Here is a 19,848-nt window from a genome sequence, read left to right as displayed (position 1 = left end):
GAATATTGCTTGAACGATTGAATAATTTCAAATTAATGCTGGAGGTAAGAAATGTTAAAATGAACTCTGATGTCTCATAGGATTCTTGGATAGCCTGAAGACTTTGCTGGTGCATCAAGACCAAACTGTCCGGCAAAAAACAACAGAAGTTCTCTCTGTAATGGCTTTGCATAGTATTGGCAGGTAGGTGCAATGCCAAAGTGATGTTTCAGTGAGAAATAAAAAGAGAGTTTTGAGTCTTTTCAGACAGATGCAACATAAAGAAGAGCAGTTTAGATTAAATATCTCAAATATATACAAGTTTTATTATATTGTGTTAGATCTGTCCTTCATTGTTGTTTATAGGGAAGGGCTAATACGAAGTGGAGTCATTTCTGCCCTTGCTGGGCTCCTGGATGATCCAGTAGATATCTGTCGGAAGAACACCCATCAGGTTTTTGACAGACTGGCAAAATTACCTCAAGGTAGGAGTTTTTAAGCAGTTAAATGTTCAAGTAGACAACGCAAAGAAATTGGGTAAATTCACCTATGCTCCAGATTTAATTTATTCCGTTTCCCTTGAAACTCGTATTTAAAAGCAGTATCTTGTCTATTTTTGCTTATCACACTTTTCCTTAGTTAACTTTCTTAGGTCTTATGCAAGTTAAGGCTACCTGCTGGAGACAGAGATTCTGTGGACTGCATGCTTGAACTGATATTTCAGAATCTCGCATTAAAATTTCACTTTGTCCCTTCTTTCATCACAGTTTATTAGTCTCATAGGCGTTCTAATCTGAACATAAGTCTTAAACTTCTCTTCCAGTTGAATAAAAACATGGTTTTAAAATTAAAATTTCAATAGAAATTATCAGTTAAAAAGCCATACTGTTTAAATTCATAGCAAAGTATATTTTCTGATAAATTGTTTCATTAATGATGTTTAAAAAGAATTAAATGAATGCTTACAGCCTTCCTAACTGTACATGAATTCTAAAAAAATCTAAAGATGTATTTTTACATGTAAGCAATCCTTTTTAAAATCTCCAATAATTCCATTCATATGAAGGGTATTAATATGTTGGGCCAAACTACTTTGTGAACAACTTTGTTAACAAGTCTGTAAAAGCAGCTCCGAGTAATTACTCTTGGAAAAGGTGTTTTTTTTGAGTCATGTATTTCATTTATTTAGATAAAAATATAATGTATCTATAAAAATATATACATGCCTGTATTTAAGGGCTGGAAGATAAATCCTGGAGCAGAATTGTGACAGTGTAGAACAGACTTACATACAGAGAGCTACTTAAAAGAGAAACGAAGAGATGCAAAACTTCTCTATGAGACAATTTGGGGAAGTATCAGGGATAACCACAAATATTTTCCAATAAGTAGTAAGAGTCACAAGACCTGACATAATTCATTTGACATGTTACAGATACAGAAATAGTCTCTCCTTGGTAATTCATCCCTTTTCAGCTCGCCAGGAAACTGTCTGTCTTTCTCTTCGCATTCACTTCTACACCTCACATCCAGATAATGAGATAGGATGTACCTTGGATCAGCTGGAGGAGGTCAGCAACTCCTGCAGCACTCCAGAGCTCGATTTGTGCTGTTCTCTAGAGCTGAGGTAATTTGCAGGGCCAATAAAGCAATGTGTTCTGTGCTAGGCAGAAAGGAACAGAAGCTGTACACGCCCTTGGCATGAAGTGTAGCTGTTTTAATGGGGAAGTGGTCAGTGACTCCAGCTAGCTCTATGCCAGGCCACCTGGTCTTTCTCCAAACAGGAGTAATTTAGGAAAATATGGTTATTTTGAGTGAATCCACTTATAGAGTATTTTTGATTCCTAAAATTTAAGGATGTGTCCCAGTATCTTCCAGGAACTATGGGATAGTTAAAAACCAAAATGTGAGAGAATGCATAAAGACTGGAAGAACACTGAGAAGTAACATTTCCAGGAAAAAACAGCAACTTAGTGAAAAGAATTAATGGGCAGAAGAAAGACAAAAATAGATATATGTGTTCAGTAGAGGATAGAAAAGGGAGAAGGGACAGCAGGAGGAGAAAATTAAGAACATTGAAGAAATTAATAGCAAAACTTCCTCTCTGTAAAAACAATAAGTTTACATATATAATGCTTGACAATGTTAGTGAAAAGGGTGTTATGCAATGATAAATGACCTCAGAAATAGCAACTGCAAAAATAATTCTAGAAAAAAAAAATCTTTCATTATGATACGATTAACACTGGAAAGGCTTAATAATTCTTACCCATTGCCTATCCTGTCCTTTATGGGTACCTAATCCTTTTAGGCAAAGATTGAGGTGGAATGGATGGTGCAATGGATTTTTAAGCTTGTCAGAACCTCTGTTTGGGAAGAGCCCAAGATACAATATTTCTCCTACACTACTGACTCTTAGTGCCTCCTCTCTTTCACCCTTGAAAAATCATAGCCAATTAAATGTGTGGATAAGGACTCTTTAAGGATACCGTTTTCCCTTCAAAACTTGTTTTGCTGTATAGAGTGCAAATGCTGAAAGGACAGATGGCATTCTTACTGCAGCAGATGGGACATCTCTTCTGTGAATGTCATTGTTGCCCAGGTGAAGTGAAATCCCAGCTGTATTAATGCAGCTCTTTCAGGTGGCAGTGCACTGCATCACTGATAAACCTTAGAACTGAGAAAATAGATGCAAATTTAATTGCATGATATATCCAGGTGGGTGACTAAGAGTCAAGGGATTTAATTTCAGCACCTGTCTTCAACCAACAGGCTTTTTAGTTCTAACTTTGCTGTGCCTCAGTTTTCTTATACACTCAGAATTTTTTGTACAGAAAACTCTGTATAAAACATAGTTTATTTTAACATCTTGAAGACAGAAGACAGAGAATTACTCAGAATACTAAAATCAAAAACATCATAGGAATTAAATTATTAGAGAATAGCAAGAAATTGCTGTTCAGATAATGTGATTATGTGACTTGATTATTTAAACATAATTATTTACTTCTTTGTTGCTCCCCATGCCTCTGATTTAAGTCAAGTAGGAGCACAGGTGGTGCTTCACTTTCTTTTCTCCTTTCCTAGATAGCTTTCACTCAATGAGGAATGGAACTGGCTGCTTTCCCTTAGAAATCCCCTTGGGCCATTGTCAAAATATCCTGGGTTCTCCACTTCTAATACTTATGGTAGAAAGACCTTCTTAGTTGAATAAAGATTTGGTTTTTAATATAAAGTGTCTGTTACCCTCCTGATAATTGACTACACTTTTGGTTTTATTCAGCTTTCTTACCTCAAAGCTATGCTGTAATGAATACTGGTGTTTTCTTGTCACTTCTTTCCCTAATCTATAATAGCCACAGTCCGATGAAAGAAAGAGGTGAAGGAGACACATCCAATAAACCATTCATTGGGAAAGGGAGCTCTGACTCACTTCCCACCTTTTCCACAATTCAACTGGCAAATAATTGGATATTACATGTAAAAAGCAAATTAGATTAGAAATACTGCACGATTTCCCAGGTAAATTATAGCAATTTAATAGTAAGCAAAGTTTAGAGGAACTTGTACTAGCAATTACTGTATACGGATTTTAGTAAACATGCCAAGCAGCCTGAGTGCAAATATCCCAAGTAGGCAGCAGTACTTCCTCACTGCAAGTGAGACCTAAAAACTCTCTGTGTGCCTTGACAGACTTCTTATATCTTGAAGGCACAGCCTCATTTACTCTTTTGCCTCTACTCTTCAGGTGTAACAATTGGCAGGGAATGCTAAAAGGGGCCCCATGTCTTCACTACAGGGATAAAATATCTTGTGCAAAATTAGATTAGAAGAAAACTTCACAAGTATTTTCCAATTAACTGTCATGACACTACTTAATGAACACACTATAGACACGTTTAATATCATTTGAATTATTTATTTTTGAAGTGGACAATTTAAATGTTGATGTTATTAACCATTTTGTTTTAATTTTCTTTGAGCCCTTGGCTGAGATTTCTTGCACTAATTGTAGTACATAAGGGGAACAAAAGTAGAAGGTGATTTTCCAGTGTGCATGTGTGTCTGTGTCTCTGTGTACGTATGTGCTTTACAGTTATCAAACATATATTTACACACCAACTTTACACTGAAGTCTTTAAGAAGTCTTTTCTATGGCAGGGGAAAGAACCAACTGACCAAAGACTTAGGTCTATATAATCCATATGAGATTTTCCAGTACAGTCCCACAGAGCTTCTTATGCATTCAAACTTTTGCCGGAATGTTACTCCATCCAGTAGTGTTTCTTTATGAGATGAAACCTGGAGCTGAGGATTGCATCTCTTCAGTTTCATTAACTTGACTAAACTGTAAATAATTTAAATTATTAAATTGAAATATAAAGACATTTAGTTATTGTTCATATCGCTCATCTTTAACCTTCTAATAACACATCACATTTTAAAAATAATTTAAAAAAACAACAAAAAAAGACTTTGGAGGCTATATACTACACAATCTCCATGGCTCCTGCTTCTTGGGAAATCTGTTACAATATTACGATACCCAGAAGGTATTTGGAGCAGTGGAACAGAATTGTCCGTTGGCAACTTTCACATTCAGCAATCCAGACACTACAACAATAATTTAAAAAATTGCTTTGTGATTTATTTTTTTAATCTGTATTAAAAAAGGAACACTAACCTACTTCTTAAATATAATTTGGTTTTTCATGAAACACCACAAGATTTGGCAAAAAAAGATGTAAAAGAAGACTGTTTGGATGTATAAAACTCCTTATCAGTAGAAGAAACACCGACCTTAATTTGGCCTATTCAAAGATTCATTTCATGTAATTTTGCTGCATATTTGAAGCCATAAAGAGCAGAAAGAGCTGCTAGTCAGTTTGGAAATCACAAAACAGTTGCGCACCAACAATTCCTTTAATAGGCAAGGTGTCCATGAGAAACAGTAAAGTAAAGCAGAGGTGTGTACATAGTATATGCTTAGAGTCATGTGCATGTGCATACATGATGGATGTGTACATACTCTTGACTGTGGATACCAATATTGTGGGTGCATACCCACTCTACAAATTTAAGTAGTATTTTGCTTAAACTCTCTCATTCAGTAGCTTCTGCTTTGAACTACCTTTTCTCCCCAACACAAACATTTTGCTCCACACCCTGCAAACAAGTTCATCTGTCACTCACCAGATTTATATTTTTATGTCAATAAAATTTTAGGACAACTGGATGAACAGTAATTTCTTACACAGAACATGATAACACTCCCACTGTAGGAAATGGAATGAAACAAATGGAATAAAAGTGCAGTGACTGTGGTGAAACATCTCCACAGAGTTAGGCCTCAATCTCTTTTTTTGTTTTTGTTTGGGGGTTTTTGGGTTTTTGGTTGGGTTTTTTTTTTTTTCACTGGGGGTGTTTGGTTTCTTGGAGAGGAGGCTCTCACTCTCCAGAACATATATTTGGGGGAAATGATGTAGCAGGTTAAGGGGGCATAAGAGGAACTGTGTTCATATATCAGATTTCCCCTTTTCTTTCCTTGGGCTATTAAGCATTGCCCAATTTTTTTCCACTAGAAGTGGAAGAGGTTAGCCCCTTTTTTATCACTCCAGGAAAACAGATTAAACCCAAGGATTCTTAGCAGAGGCCAATGTATTTGAGATTGTTCTGAATGATGACATCTGTCACTGCATCAAACACAAACTGTATGTTACTGGTATCAGTGGCACAGGTGAAGTGTGAGTAGATCTCCTTGGTCTCCTTGTTGCGATTCAAGTCCTCAAACTGGCGTTGGATGTAGACTGCTGCCTCCTCATAAGTGTTTTGGCCTTTGTATTCAGGAAAGCAGACTGTTAAGGGGATGCGTCGGATTTTTTCTGCCAGCAGATCTTTCTTATTCAAAAAAAGGATGAGGGAAGTGTTGATAAACCAGTTGTTGTTGCAGATGGAATCAAACAGACGCAAACTTTCTGCCATTCGACTCTGCAGGAGAGGAAACAACAGCATCAGCAATAGTGTTTCAGCAGAGCTGTGGAAAGCTCACAGCTCTGTCTGCTTCCCTGAGCAGGTAAACCCAATTTATGAACAACTGAGCATGATCACCACAATTATGTTTGGCAATTAAAATTCAATGCTGATATAGACTGAAAGAAGAGAGATCCATTAAAAATCAGCAACTGTCTTAAATGTTCCTGAGGTATTGCTGCTACTGTGATGCTTACACTGATGCAGCTGGAGCTATCCATGGTACCAGGCTCTTGGGAGGCTGTGTTTATTGCTTGGTTTACACCTATAAATAGGTGTAAATAGATGTAATGTTTGGAATAGAAAATATTATAGTTTATTAAAATGAATATCACCCAAGTATTGTCAAAAGTAGATACAGAATATGTCTTAATCAGGCAGTTTTGGCAAGGTCAATGTTTTTCCAGCATGTTTAGGTTTCAGAAAATGTTATGCATACATCATGAGTCATGGGAGTGATCCAGGGTAAGTGAAGGGCAGGGATTTGGGATATCAAAAACCAAGGGTATATTTGATTTACAAGGTTATGTGCAAATGTGTATGTGTTCCATTTGTCTGGCTTGTGTTCGGAGGGGATGAAAATGATCAGAGTCTGGGCATTTTTGTTGTTTAACTGTGAAGTATTCTGGCCAGTTCTCCAGTTTGGCAGGAAAAAACAGTGGAGGCAAGAGGATGACTTGGGCTTTTAAAAGAAATAAAGCATTTTGGGCCCAATTCTTCTGAAATTTGTATCAGTTGCATGTAATGCATCTCCCTTGACTTCACTAGAGTCACCTGGTGAGAGCATGCACTGTTTATTACACAAAAATTCATATGAAAATATAATTTATTTAAAATTTACTTTCTATTTTGTTTTATTTGGAAACAAAATTCATTGTATTGTTATTATTTCAAAGGAAATCTACAACTGTTTTGATTATTATTGTTACACTAAAGTTGTATACTGAAAAAATTGCCCCTTAAGAAGGCATAGTTGCTGAAATAGGAGCAGACTGGTTTACATAAACTTTCCAAATTCCCTCTTACACTTTCCTCACTTTGTGTTGTTACTCCTTTTCATTTGCTAAGGATTGGCTTGGTCAGAATTTCATCCTGTGTTCTCCGAGTTCCATGAAGACACTGATTTAGCTGTGTTTACAGTGAAACCCGAGGCTGGTGGCATTTCCTGGTCATTTCCAAAGCCCTGGGAGTGCCGGGAGGGCTGGCACTGCCTCGGCAGCCAGGGGCAGAGCTGACTCACCAGCCTCTTGAGGCACACTGAAACACAAGCTCAGTCAGACGATTCTGATTTGGGGGCTGTTTGTTTGCTTCTTCAATTGTGAGGTGGGGTCTTCTGACACTCCAGCCTACTTTATATATGGACAGATTTATAGGTATAAAAACATAGCTTCAAAAATACATTTGAGCATTTCTTTTCACTAGTGCAAATACTGACACAACAGATAATCCTCTAAAACATCATAGATCTGTTTTCAAATACTCAGGATTTCCTTTCTTGATTTTGTAGCTGATAATAACCAAGCAAGAAATTTTTATCTCAGTCAAAATGCTTTTGCTACTAATAGTCTGAAAAAAAATCTTTTAGAGCTAATACAGATTTTTGGCCAACTCTCAGAACAATCATACCAACAGGATATTGCATTTTAAGAGGTTTGTGTTCATTACTGTATTTTGTAGTGAATCATAACACTGTCCCTCTACTACCAAATCCGCCATTGGAATCTGTAATTCAAGGACAAAAGCAGAGAGTTAAAACTCTTCCATAAATTGGTAGATGTTACAAACATCGTACAAGAGGAAAGACAGTTTCAAATTATTGTAAATGATTGTAAACTTGGCGATCTATTGTGTGATGTAAAGAAAATGCTAGTAAATCGTTGATCTTGACACCTAAGAAATTTCTTCTTGAATGTAATATTATAATACTGACTCAATATCTGAAAGTCACAATATCCATAACTAAACTGAATACAATTTTTTTTTAGTTAAAAGCAAGTAAGTCAACCAAGAATCATTTCCAACAAAGATGCAGGTGATGTTATGCCAGTTGCATGGTACAAATGTGTGATATACCTTGGAAAATGAACCCCCCAAATCCAGGTCATGATTTTAATAGCCAAAGAAGGAAAATGTATCAGAAAGGAAAACCCAAGTCTTCAAATCTTACAGTCATACAGTGGTTTGGGCTGAAAGGGACCTTAAATACCACCTAGTTCCAAATCTCCTGCCATGGCCATGGACACCTTCCACTCTCACCCAGCCTGGCCTTGAGCACTTCCAGGGATGGGGCTTCCAAAGATTCTCTGGGCAACCTGTACCAGTGCCTCATCACTCTCACAGGGAAGAGTTTTTTATTAATCTGATTCTACTGTCCTTCAGTTTGAAGCTATTCCCCCTTGCAGGCTCTTTTGTTTAGTCTCTCTCCATCTTTCTTGTAGGTTCCTTTCATGTACTGGAAAGCCACAATGAGGTCACCCTTAAACTTTGTCTTCTCCAGGCTAAACAATCCAGATTTTCTCAGCCTTTCCTTATAGGAGAGCTTCTCCATCCCACTGATGAACTTGGTGGCCCTCCTCAGGGCTTGCTCCAGCAGCTCTATGTTCTTCCTGTGCTGGGACTCCAGGGCTGGAACAGCTCTGCAGGTGGGGTCTCACCTGAGTGGGGCAGAGGGGTGCCCTCCCCTGCTGCCCATGCTGGGGACTCAGCCCAGCACAGGGAGGTTTGTGGGTCCCAGCACACATGGACAGGGCAGGGCCAGCCCTCACCCACCAGCATCCCTGAGTCCTTCTTCCCAGTACTGCTCCATCTCCCCATCCCACATGATTTCTTGCCATATCTTAAGAACTGATGTGTCCACAGTTAGTCAAGGCTGACACTAAAAATACATGGTATATCCACTCATATACTGCCAGCGTAACAGGCTCATTTCTGCTTTTGGCAATATTGTAAAACTCCTTTACATATCATAGGGAAAGTGAACTTGAGAGGGCTATGGCTTATTATAATAAAAATAGCATAAATTATTGCATGGCTCCCAAAGGTGTAATAAAACATAGTAAAATAATGATAGGCATTCTTTTCCGCAGTGTCTTTTCCAGTTCTGGAATCCTGAAGGGAACATATAGCCAGGTGGTCAGAAAAAAATGTGCTGCTGTAATTTTATAATTATACACAAGCTGAAATATAAGCAAGATAATGCCAGTGCCTTACCCAGATGGCCTTGGTGGGGGCTAATTGCAAATTCTTCTCTGAGCATAAGAACAAGGAATTGGTTGCTTAAGGGAAAGAACATGCTAAGGAACAGATGGCTGCTTCTATGCTTCCAATACTTTGCTGAAGCACAAACATCCCTGGTCATCCTCTGGAACAGTAGAGGTGTACTTAGTAGGAAAGAGTTCTGAACAAGTAAGCATTTTCAAAAGGGAAGACTCAGTTATCAGGATAGCAAGTAATTAATAGAACAGAGTTGGTAAATGGAGCCAAATTGTAATATATCTCCTTACAGATTTCACATTAAAGCTTTCTAGTCACAGCTGGGAAAGCTTTGAAATTTAAAATGAAAAATAATGAAGAGAGAAACTATCACAAATAAGGGAATTAACTGTCATTTGTATTAAAAGCTTAAGAATTTCATCTTTCAGTCATTATATCTCTTTCATCATCATCATAATTTTAAAACTGGTAGGCACTTGGAGATTTGAGAACCTAAACTAAACCAAGTAAAATTTATCTTATGTAAGCCAAAAACAATAATGAATAAACTTTGTGCAGGAATAGTAATATTTGCTTTCCAGAAAAGTTAGAAAATCTTTAAATGTCATTTAATCTTGGAATAACCAATGGAAGCTGTTGCCATTTTCCTGTAGAGACTTTCCTTGCAATAGTGGCTGACATTTAGCATATGCTAGTAGCTATGAGCTATTTCACAAAATGGCATGAAACTCTCTTCAAGTATCTTCTTTAGAGATCTAGGACTTAAGATCTTCTGAAGAAAGCAGATAAAGCTGAAGTATTTGAAGAAGGAGTAGTGGGGTAAAAAGGAATCAGTTGGATGTTTTTCCTTAAGGTTAATAGACCAAAAAAAATGGAATCCATTCTGAAATAAGGCCAGTCTACAAAATAAATCAAGGAGATACTATTGCCCAGGACACTCATAGTCAAAGCAGTTCAGAAATTCAAACTATGCTTGAGTAAAGGCAGAGGGAAAACAGAAGAATTTCACAAACAAAAATACAAAAGCAATTATTGCTTGGGTAAATACAAAGAGACACTCTCTTCTTGTAAAAAAGACTACAATGAGTGCTAGTTGAAATGTCCTTCCTGTGTAGCAGTCAGGCAGTCCTGATTGAGTGCTGGATAAGAGAGGGATACAAAACTATTGTATGATTCATCTTTTGTTCAAAGCAAGAGTGTATATACTCAGGTGGCTGCTGGACTAAATGGGAAAAATTATAATAATGAGTTTTTAACAACTTCTTTCATCTAAAAATCAAAAAGAAGAAACTATCTGTTGGAGAGGAGTAAATAGACTTAATACCGCTCAAAGAAATTAAGAACCCTACTAAGGTAGAATTAAATTGGGATAAGACACATTACCTGGGTTGTCCTGTATATACCTGTTTCTAGCCTTGGCATCTCCCAGGAGGAATGGGTAAGCAATAGGGATTTGACTAGACAAAATTGTTTTGGGTTCAAAACCTTTTTTTCCCAATCCTAGGAGCCCAAAGTTTTCCTGGAAAATGTTGGAATTCTAAACTGTTAAAATTAGAAGAGGTGACATAAAAGAGTAAATCCCACTATGAATTCACTAAGTGTTCTTAAGTCACTTATCAGCTTAACTTTTTCTGCCAGCAGATGAACTCATTATCCCATCACCCAAACAATTTGTTACATTGGTCTAAAACCACTGCAGGAAATCATAAACAGAGAGGAACTTGGGATAATTAGAAGCAGCTCTGTCAATAAAGCACCTCTCATACAGATGCATACATGCATATGCCATATGTTTACGTCCTTCCTACCAAAATGCTTTTCTATGCCCTGCATATATGAGGACTGTGAAGTGTAGAAAGGTAAAAACCTATCCTAACATGTTAGTTTATGCCACCACAATGAAGGGTAATTGAAAAGGATGGTAAAAGGTTCTATATTGTAGGAATATTGAATCTCTACTATGAAATGAGGTTACAGAAGGCTGAGAAACATGTGTATTTTGAAGTGGAGCCCTGAAGCAATCTTGTGGGATTTTTATAGGGAGATATCTATTTATATGGTGAGGGCAAAAAAATTTATTAAGCATGAAACAAATTTGCTTTGAGTTTTTTTAAAATCAGATTCATTCTCAAATCAACAGGAAATAATATATTAGCAAACAAAATTTCTAAGCTACCAGATTAATTCTTTTTTATTTTAAAGATAATGTCCTGTAATTGTTCATACTTACAGCTTGTACATGCAAATGTAGAACTGGTAGAGGAGGCAGTAGTCAGTATTTGATACCTCTTTTTCAGAGAAGGAAGGGAAAATAAACCTTATAAAGTGGTAGTGCAGTGTATCTCCCATGATGGTTTCCTGTTGAATATTGCTAGAAATCTGCAGATGATAACTGAATCTGGCAGTGTGAATGAGAATTACAAGAGGACCTTTAGGCTTGGCTGTTGTATAGGATGACAGTGAACAACATTATGAATATTTTATCATGTATGTTCTCTGTGACTGATAAAACCCTGCAGTGCTGCTATGGCTTACTGTGAACTAAACCAGACAAAGCAGATTTAATTGGGAGCATTACTTTAAGAGAGTCTTGAACATTTGTCTTTGAAAATTGATCCCTGAAACTTTTCAGGCCTACAGTGAAACAGTCACATTTTAGGAGTGCATGCTCATTTAAACATTGATATGTAATTGTTACATATGTGTAATACATGTGCCAGTGGCAGACTAGGGTAAAGCAATCTTTAATACTATCTATCCAAACTCTTTTATATTCCTAGATCAGGAACAATGCAGATTTGCTAATCCTACTAAGTACAGTCTGACACCAAGCTATGGCTGTAGTAAAAGAAGCTGAGCTGCGAAAGAAGTTTGATTAAATTTCCTGACTGGAGGATTGGATTTTGAGCTGGGGGATTTCCAGGCAAAGGACAGGACAACAGGTGCTTCTGCTAGGACCTATAAATTAAAGGGAATTTAAAGAAAGGATATATAGAAAACTCTTAGAAGGACAGTAGGAAAGGTTACTGAGTTCAAGGATTAGAAAGGGTGGGACAGTCATCATTCCATAGAAATGCTAGAACATCCAGGTAAAGGCTACTCCTGTATGTCTGGCCAGGGTGTTAAAGGCTGTTCCACAAACAAGAAAAGGGGCAAAATAGAAAAAGATAAATACTCATAGACTGATTTATTGCTTGTGACTAGCTATACATATATTTTAAGTAAGCTGAAGTACAGGAAGATTATATTTAGAAGTCACAAAATGGGCATGTGGTAGGTGTTATATTTATTGCTACCCATAAGAGAATTACAAGTCCAGAGGAAAGGTCTAGAAAAAGGTATGTTCAAGACAATAGAAATATGGGGCAGTCAGTATTGGTCCTGTGCCTGACAGAACAGTGGACATTTCTGGGAAGCAGTAATAGGGATAGACTGGCAAAAGTAATGCTGCTGCAGCTGACAGAAGAAACTTCACGTCCCAATGGGCCAGCATATTAAAACCTACACATTTCCCAGCCTGTCCAGCAGGGCAGTGCTGCCAGGCCTGCAGTAAAAGTACCCAAGAGAATCATGAAATGGGCAGGTAGCTTGGTTTCTCTCCTTAAGGGAGGGCTTGCTGTGTTTCAGTTGCTCAGCAAACAACTGTTAGCACTCTGCTTTTACTGCCTCAAAGTCAGCAAAGTTTCAAGCTGCAGAAGCTTCTGGCTACTGCCTTATGAGTGCATGTGCTCTGCTTCTCTCTGAATCATTTTGGGGCACAAGTAGTACTAAGAGGGCAAACATCCCATAAAGGGAATATAAAAATAAATCTCCAGGGTCTTTCACAGTGCCAGAAAATTAAGATTTCCTGAATACAAATTTGGAGGATTGAGTTTTTTAAGCATTGTACGGTATCCCAGGAAAACTGCATATTTTTGGAGGCTAGCAAAAAATCTAGCTTAAAAACATTTTCTTGATAAAAGCATATTCATTTAAGATGTCACAGTTCTTGAAAATATATTCAAAGTATCATTAACATCCATATTTCAGTTGTAAATACCTGGATGTTTTATCCTTAGATTGAGCTTTTTATATGGTAATAGAGTCCAGCCCAAGGGCAAAAGGAGCATTTCAAGTACATATTCCACATAGCTGAAATATTGCATAGTTTTACACACAAAGTGCTCCAGGACTTTTGTTGTCCTTGTTTGAGACCCTTTAACTTACTGTCAGCCCTCTGTGTTCAGAAATATATAGAATCACAGAATGGTTTAAGTTGAAAGGGACTTTTAGGATCATCTAGTTCCGAATCCTGCCATGGCAGGGACATGTTCTGCTGGTTGCTCAGAGCCCTGTCCAGCCTGGCCTTGGGACACTTCCAGGAATGGAGCATCCACAGCTTCTCTGGACAATCTGTGCCAGGCCCTTACCACCTTCATAGTTAATAATTCCTTCCTAATTTCCAGTCTCCATCAACCCAGAAGACGCAACTTAACTCTGCATTGACCTTCAAGGAGAGGCTGAGGGAACTGGGCTTGTTTGGGCTGGCAAAGGGGAGGCCAAAGGGTAACAGCCTACGATTACTTGAAGTAATGGTGACACTAAACTCTTCCCAGCAGTATTAGAGGAAAGAATAAGCTGCAATGAACATAAATTGAAGTTTGGAAGGTTCAGATTAGATGTTAGGTTTTCTCTAGAAGACTAGCACAGCTCTGCAACAATTTGCTGAGTTTTGTGAACTCTACATCCATAGAGGATTTTCATGCAACTAACTGATAAAGCCATAGCCGGCCTGATTTACTGCTGGCAATAGTCCAGACCTTTAGAAATCACATCCAGCCTACATTTCTGTAATTCCATGCAATGTAAAAACATATTTAGAGTTGAATGTGTAAATAAGAAGTCAATTTTACACACAGAGTTCTGAGCAGGTCTCAAACATTGCCTCCCAAGCAGATGAATTCAAGCACAGGGGCTATCCTTTGATGGAAAGGGTCGCTATCCTGTTGTTGAGGCAGGATGAAAAGGAAATGGTAACAAATGGAGTTGTGGCCTATGTGCAATACCTAAAGTTTAGTGTTTTCTGTTCTTTGATGCTCTCTGGTCTTGGGAATAGCCCTTAAGCTATTGAAATAGTGTAGAAATCTGCAAAAAAAACTACCCAGGAATACACAAGTGAAAAGAGAAATGTTTATTCACTGTTTCAGGCTACTGACTAACCTACCTTTTGTATAGTTTGTTCGTAACCCAAGCTTTGGCTGATGCTGGATGTGTAAAGAAAAAATGTTTTTCATTGCACCTTCTTTGAAAACAGGCATTTTTCTAATACATTGCAAGGTGGAAAAGGATATTAATAGGGTGAATATTACTTTATGAAAATTGTCTTAATTGAAGTAAAACAATATATTGGATACATAAGAGGAAATTTATTTTTTCATGAAAGGTCTCCAGTACTTTTGCCCACCAGAGTGCCAGTAGAATGGACCAGCGAGTTCAGTAATTTTGTGTAATGCATAATGGCAGGAGGACAGATTGCAAAATCCCGTGCCTGTGAATGTCCTTCCTCTGGAGAAAATACCCATATGATATAAAGGAAAGAGGGCTTATCAAATAAGTAGGTTTTCACTTCAACACACTCAAGCCCAGCTTTCAAACAAGACTCTCTGGATCTTTATGAAAGATGTAAGATGTGGAATAATTTGTAACAGTAGCATTAGAAAACAGAGAAAACCAGCAAGATTTATCATAAGCATGGAATGACTATCATATGAAATTAAATAAACTAGTTCTTTTCAATCTGGAAAAATAGATAGCTGAGAGAGAACACGGCAGAGCTCATAAAACCGTGAATGGTCTGGAAATGTTGAATAGCAAATGATTTTTCACCATGTCTTACAATGCAAGAAGTAAGAAACATCAAATTCATTTTTCTGACAGCAGACAAGTATTCCTTCCATACAGTGCATAATTAAATGTAAAACTCTGTCATGAGATGTTAGAGAATCATAATGATAATAGTAAAAGTCAGAAAAGTGTAATTGAGTTCAAGAAGCAATTAGATTAAAAGGGCACTTAAACAGAAAGATTTTGATGCAATCTGCTGTTCATTTACCTGGCAGGGTAAATTGCAGGAAATATCAGTGTATGCTTGATCTGCTCCCATATTTTTCCTAAATGTCCATTGTTGCCCACAGTCAGACACAGCCTGCTGTAGGTACTGGCTGTGACCTGGTACAGCTGGTTTGTGTGTTTTGGCTGTCAGAACAGCTCATCCTTGGGGAGAAATCACTTGTTTATTTCCCTGTTGGTGAAAACGTCCTTTATGTAACCCATGTGAAATTGCTTCAGTTCCCAGGCAATTTTGCCTTTCCTGCTAGTCTTGCCCAGTTTAGAAAAAGTTTGTTTCACACACTTCACTATCATTTGAAGCAGTGAGTGTTTTTCATTGAAAGGTAGGCAAAGGCTCTTGGCACTAAAAGTACTGACCTCTAGTAATTTGCATTGTCCCATGCTGAAGTATTTGAATGACAGGAAGACAGACAGACAAAAAAAGAAAGAAAGTTATAGAGACTGGTCCACATTGATGCTGAACCAGTTTTCACCAGAAAAAGTTGGCCAATTATTTCATTCTTCAGTAGTATCTGAACAATAAAAGCAGCCTATTATACACCAAAAAAGGTAAATGGCCCTTTATACTGAGAAATTCACTGCAGGGAAAAAAAAGTCCCACAAGCCCTATTTCTCAGACTGTAGGACATCTGGAGGGGGATGCATTTTGCTCTCACAGCTTTGGCAGCTGAAATTCTTGCAGGAGCACTGAATTCCTGTTTTATTGCACCTTTGAAGATATTTTAGGTAGGATGCTTACAGAGTTTAGTGCAGCAAGATCTCTTGTGGGAACAACAGCTGCATCCCCTTTGTAGCGTGTCCATGTTGCAAGATTAAGGCAGGAGCAAGTGGTTAGTTTTAACAACCTTGCCTGTAATTCTAACAAAGTTCTTCCCTTCCTTGGGGTTCTGAGGTTGCCTCCTACTAACCTGGAAGAAACAAAGGCTGAGGGGCACAAAGGTCAGTGTTCAGAGTCAAGAATGAAAAGGCAAGAGGAAGAAAGCTGAAGGGAAACTGCAAAGCAGCCTCAAAACAGAGGGTCTAAATCTGGGTCTGATCTTGGCCTTTCTTGCACAAGCTGAGAAAAGAGTGCAAAACCAGCATGTTTAGCATCATGAAGAATCCTGTCTTCACTTTCAATAAATTCTTCTGGTTTTAAGCAACATTACTGGGATTCAGATCAAATGACTTTCAAGAGATAATTTCTATGTAGTTATTTTAGAGCAATTGGAGAAGAATGAAAGAAATGGTGATGTGTGCTGAAAAAAAATACTTCTCTCATATTTGAGATGGAAATTCTAATCTGTTAGGCTACAGACAAAGAAGTAAAAATAATTTTGTTCGATCAAGACTGTATTTAAGAACAAACAACTCAACATTGTGGTTTCAGGTTACAGGAACACATTTTCTCTTCACTGAACTCTGTCTCATTCAACTTGTAAGATGGACAATGTCCTGTGCTAGTCAATATTTTTCTTTAGAGTCACAACTCAATTTATAGATTTGTGCTTTCCTATAGACTTGCTATTTATGAACTGCTCAAAAACAAGAATTACTGGTTTCTTCTCAAGCTTATAATTATTGTATCTGAATATTTCATTGACTACATTTGTTTCCACAGCATGTTGTCAGATCAAGAGGTGCTGTTAAAAGGAACTTATAAATAGGGAATGAAACAATCTATACAATGAGAAATTATAGTTAGAAGGAACCCAGTAATTCTAGGCACCAAATCTAATTTTCATGAACAGAAGTTTTCAGCACATATATTAATTTATTTAACAAAGTTTAATAGGTTTTTCAAGCTGTCAGTAATATCTGGTGTAGCTCTGAATAATCAGACTTACCACAAATCAAATCACAGAATCTCAAATTAGGTTCCTTTGAGAAAAGTAAGGAGGAATGTGGGATTACCTAAGAAAATTGTCATTTAATAAACACATTTGGAACTAAAAAGGAACGTGAACTTATGCCAGCTTCTAGTACATTTTTTCAGTAGTGTTCCATTGCTTTAGCCATATTAACTTTCTGTTTTTCTGTAACCCTATGTTCCATTCATTTCACATTTTCCTCCCTCTGCTAGAGGTGATGGCAGTGTTCCTGCAGTTGACAGTCTTATTTATCACATGAGCCCCCTTTAATCATAGAAAAATCATTGCATTCATTAAAAGAGGCATAAAATCTATGGGAAAAAATCATCAATATAAAGTCAGAATCAAAATACACACAAACAAGACAGTCAAAATAAGGTTACAACAACATTCTCCCATTTACTAACTCTTGATTATTTGATCGCACCAGAGCACTTAAACTTCTCTCCACCTCATCCTCAACCCACAAAATGCTTCACAATCCAAACTTACTCCCAACCTCCTCGCATCTGATAAAGAATCTTGGCTCTGTCTACTTCTAAATGGATCCTCCTGTATCATTCAAAATTCCTTCTCTCCTACACTGGGGAAAAGCTCTTGTGGTACTTTACACTGATCCTGGAATTTGCAGTGCTAGAAGATAGGGCTGTGCCTTTTGTACATCCATCACCAAATTGTATTATTGATTATGTGTGTGAATTTCAGTGAGACTAGGTTGTTTTTCCTTAATCTGTGGGATTCCATGCATCTAAGTACATCACATTATTTATTTTAACTTGCCATTTAATAATTCCAGCTGAAATTGATAACTGAAATCAAGAGGGATGTCAGATGTGCTGAGACTAAGTGAGGTACACAAGGAAGTGTCTCATGGGACTCTCCTGCTCTCAGGAGACAATACAAACAGCATTATTGGCTTATTTCACAAACATTACCATGTCACTTCAGCAGGCTCTTGTGGGATCACTGGGGGAATCACAGGAAGTGCTGGTGGAGTAATGACAAGTTGGATAACAGAACAGAGTAACAGGGAAGGAAACAAAAAAGCAGCTGTTTGAACATTTGATCTTTTCTGTTATTACAGAACTACAAGTCATTCTAACTTTTTTCTTTTTAAATGTTTGCTCCATGTGAGTAACAATGCAGTAGCCTTGGCAGCCTGCCTGATGTCTTTTGCAACAAATAAACTTCAAGTGTTGTCTCTGTAAAATAACTCCTGTCTGCTTGGAGGACTCTTAATTAATGGATCTAGGATTGAATCAAGAAAGGGACATTCTGAGAATTACTTATACCAGAGGAAACAAGGAGGAAAACTAACCAAGTTATCAGCTTTTGCAAGTTGGAAGGGACTTAATTTATTTGCAAGGCTGCTTATCACTTGTCCATTTTTCAGATTTCTTAAGGAAGAGTAGATTTATCTTCTACTAAATCCATTAAAAGGGAAAAGGCTTTTGGGTTGTGGCTGCTTTCCTATTTGCAGCTTAGTGTTTAAATATTAGGTCAGAAATACTGTAATTAATTTTGTACCCAGTTAGAACAGAAAATAATTTTGGCCCAGTGACTCCTGAACCTGTCCTAAGCACAGAGAGTGAACCCGAGATGCCTTTTCCTCCAACTTCTGTTTTCCACTGCATTCATTTCAAGTCCCTCTTCGGGTTTCCATGGAAATAGCAGAGAAGTGTGCTTATATTCTTGGCATTAAAATATTCATAAATAGGGATAAAGAGATGGTTTAAATGACAGATGCTGTATTGCTGAGGCAGGCAGTCAAATTCAGGCTTCTTGTCTGTAAATGATCATGTGTGTAAGCGAATGCATTGTGGAGAGAACAGGCCCAGAATAAATTCCTCACAGTGGTAGGAGAAGGGATAGGCAGGACAAACCTGACCTGCAGAGAAGGCAGGAATGGAATGCAACATTTCCCTGACCAATGCAAAATAAATTGCTGCTAAGATTTTGCTGTTAGAAGTTGAACCCTTTCTCAAGGGAAGATGATTTAAACTTAGAGAATTACTTTTATTAACTGAAAAAAATATTGCACAACTCCAAACTATTTAATTAAATTTTAAATTCTTACCTGTATAAAGCTTCTAGTTCCTTTCAGTTATTTCAAATAGAGTATTTGATACAAAATTAAAATTCAACCCTTTCAAAAAGGCTCTCTTACATTTGAACTCTTGAGTACATTTAATGCTCTAAAATAACTATAAAACCTCAACATTCTTCTAATCTTAGAAAATCTAACTGGAAGCAGGAAATACACTGACTTATCTATATTTTTATTCATGAATCTTACTCAGACTAATTATTTTGGTTGTTTACTCATTATAGAGAGTTGAATCTTGAGCACTACTATAATTATTCTAGTAGTATAAATAAGCATTTATAGTCCAGGAAAACTGTTTTTCTGATTCAAAATATGATCTCTAGTCCTTAAAAGGCCATTGTATAGGCAAATTCCACTGCAGTACTTTAACCCTCAAGGAGAATGGAGTGCAGTATCTAATATGAAGGCAACTTTTGTAAATCTATGAAAAACAAATGATTAGTAGAGGTATCATTTAAAAGTTTGCTGTTAGAACGTTGACTGCATAGAAACTTGATGTGGTTTTCATCTTCCAAGAACAAAGTATTTTTAAAATATATGTTTATGAAAATAAACACTTCA

General features: G+C 37.3%; 2 protein-coding genes across 3 annotated transcripts in view; one reads left to right on the top strand and one right to left on the bottom strand.

The window, feature by feature from the left end:
* The window catches only part of RSPH14 (radial spoke head 14 homolog), a 72,633-nt gene that overhangs the window by 3,707 nt on the left and 49,078 nt on the right, over positions 1–19,848 (top strand). Inside the window, exons 3-4 of the mRNA XM_015644198.2 lie at positions 81–183; positions 346–464. Of these exons, the coding sequence (XP_015499684.1) occupies positions 81–183; positions 346–464 (222 nt within the window). The remainder of the gene's footprint in view (positions 1–80; positions 184–345; positions 465–19,848) is intronic.
* The window catches only part of GNAZ (G protein subunit alpha z), a 49,155-nt gene continuing 33,184 nt past the window's right edge, over positions 3,878–19,848 (bottom strand). For both annotated transcript variants that reach the window (XM_015644196.2, XM_015644197.1), the window contains exon 3: positions 3,878–5,967. In XM_015644196.2, the coding sequence (XP_015499682.1) occupies positions 5,623–5,967 (345 nt within the window). In that variant the 3' untranslated portion in view covers positions 3,878–5,622. The remainder of the gene's footprint in view (positions 5,968–19,848) is intronic.

The sequence above is a fragment of the Parus major genome, chromosome 15, assembly GCF_001522545.3.
Source record: "Parus major isolate Abel chromosome 15, Parus_major1.1, whole genome shotgun sequence".
Taxonomy (NCBI): Eukaryota; Metazoa; Chordata; class Aves; order Passeriformes; family Paridae; genus Parus; species Parus major.
Note: the sequence above shows the minus strand (reverse complement) of the source record. Positions and strands in the feature narration are given on the sequence as shown.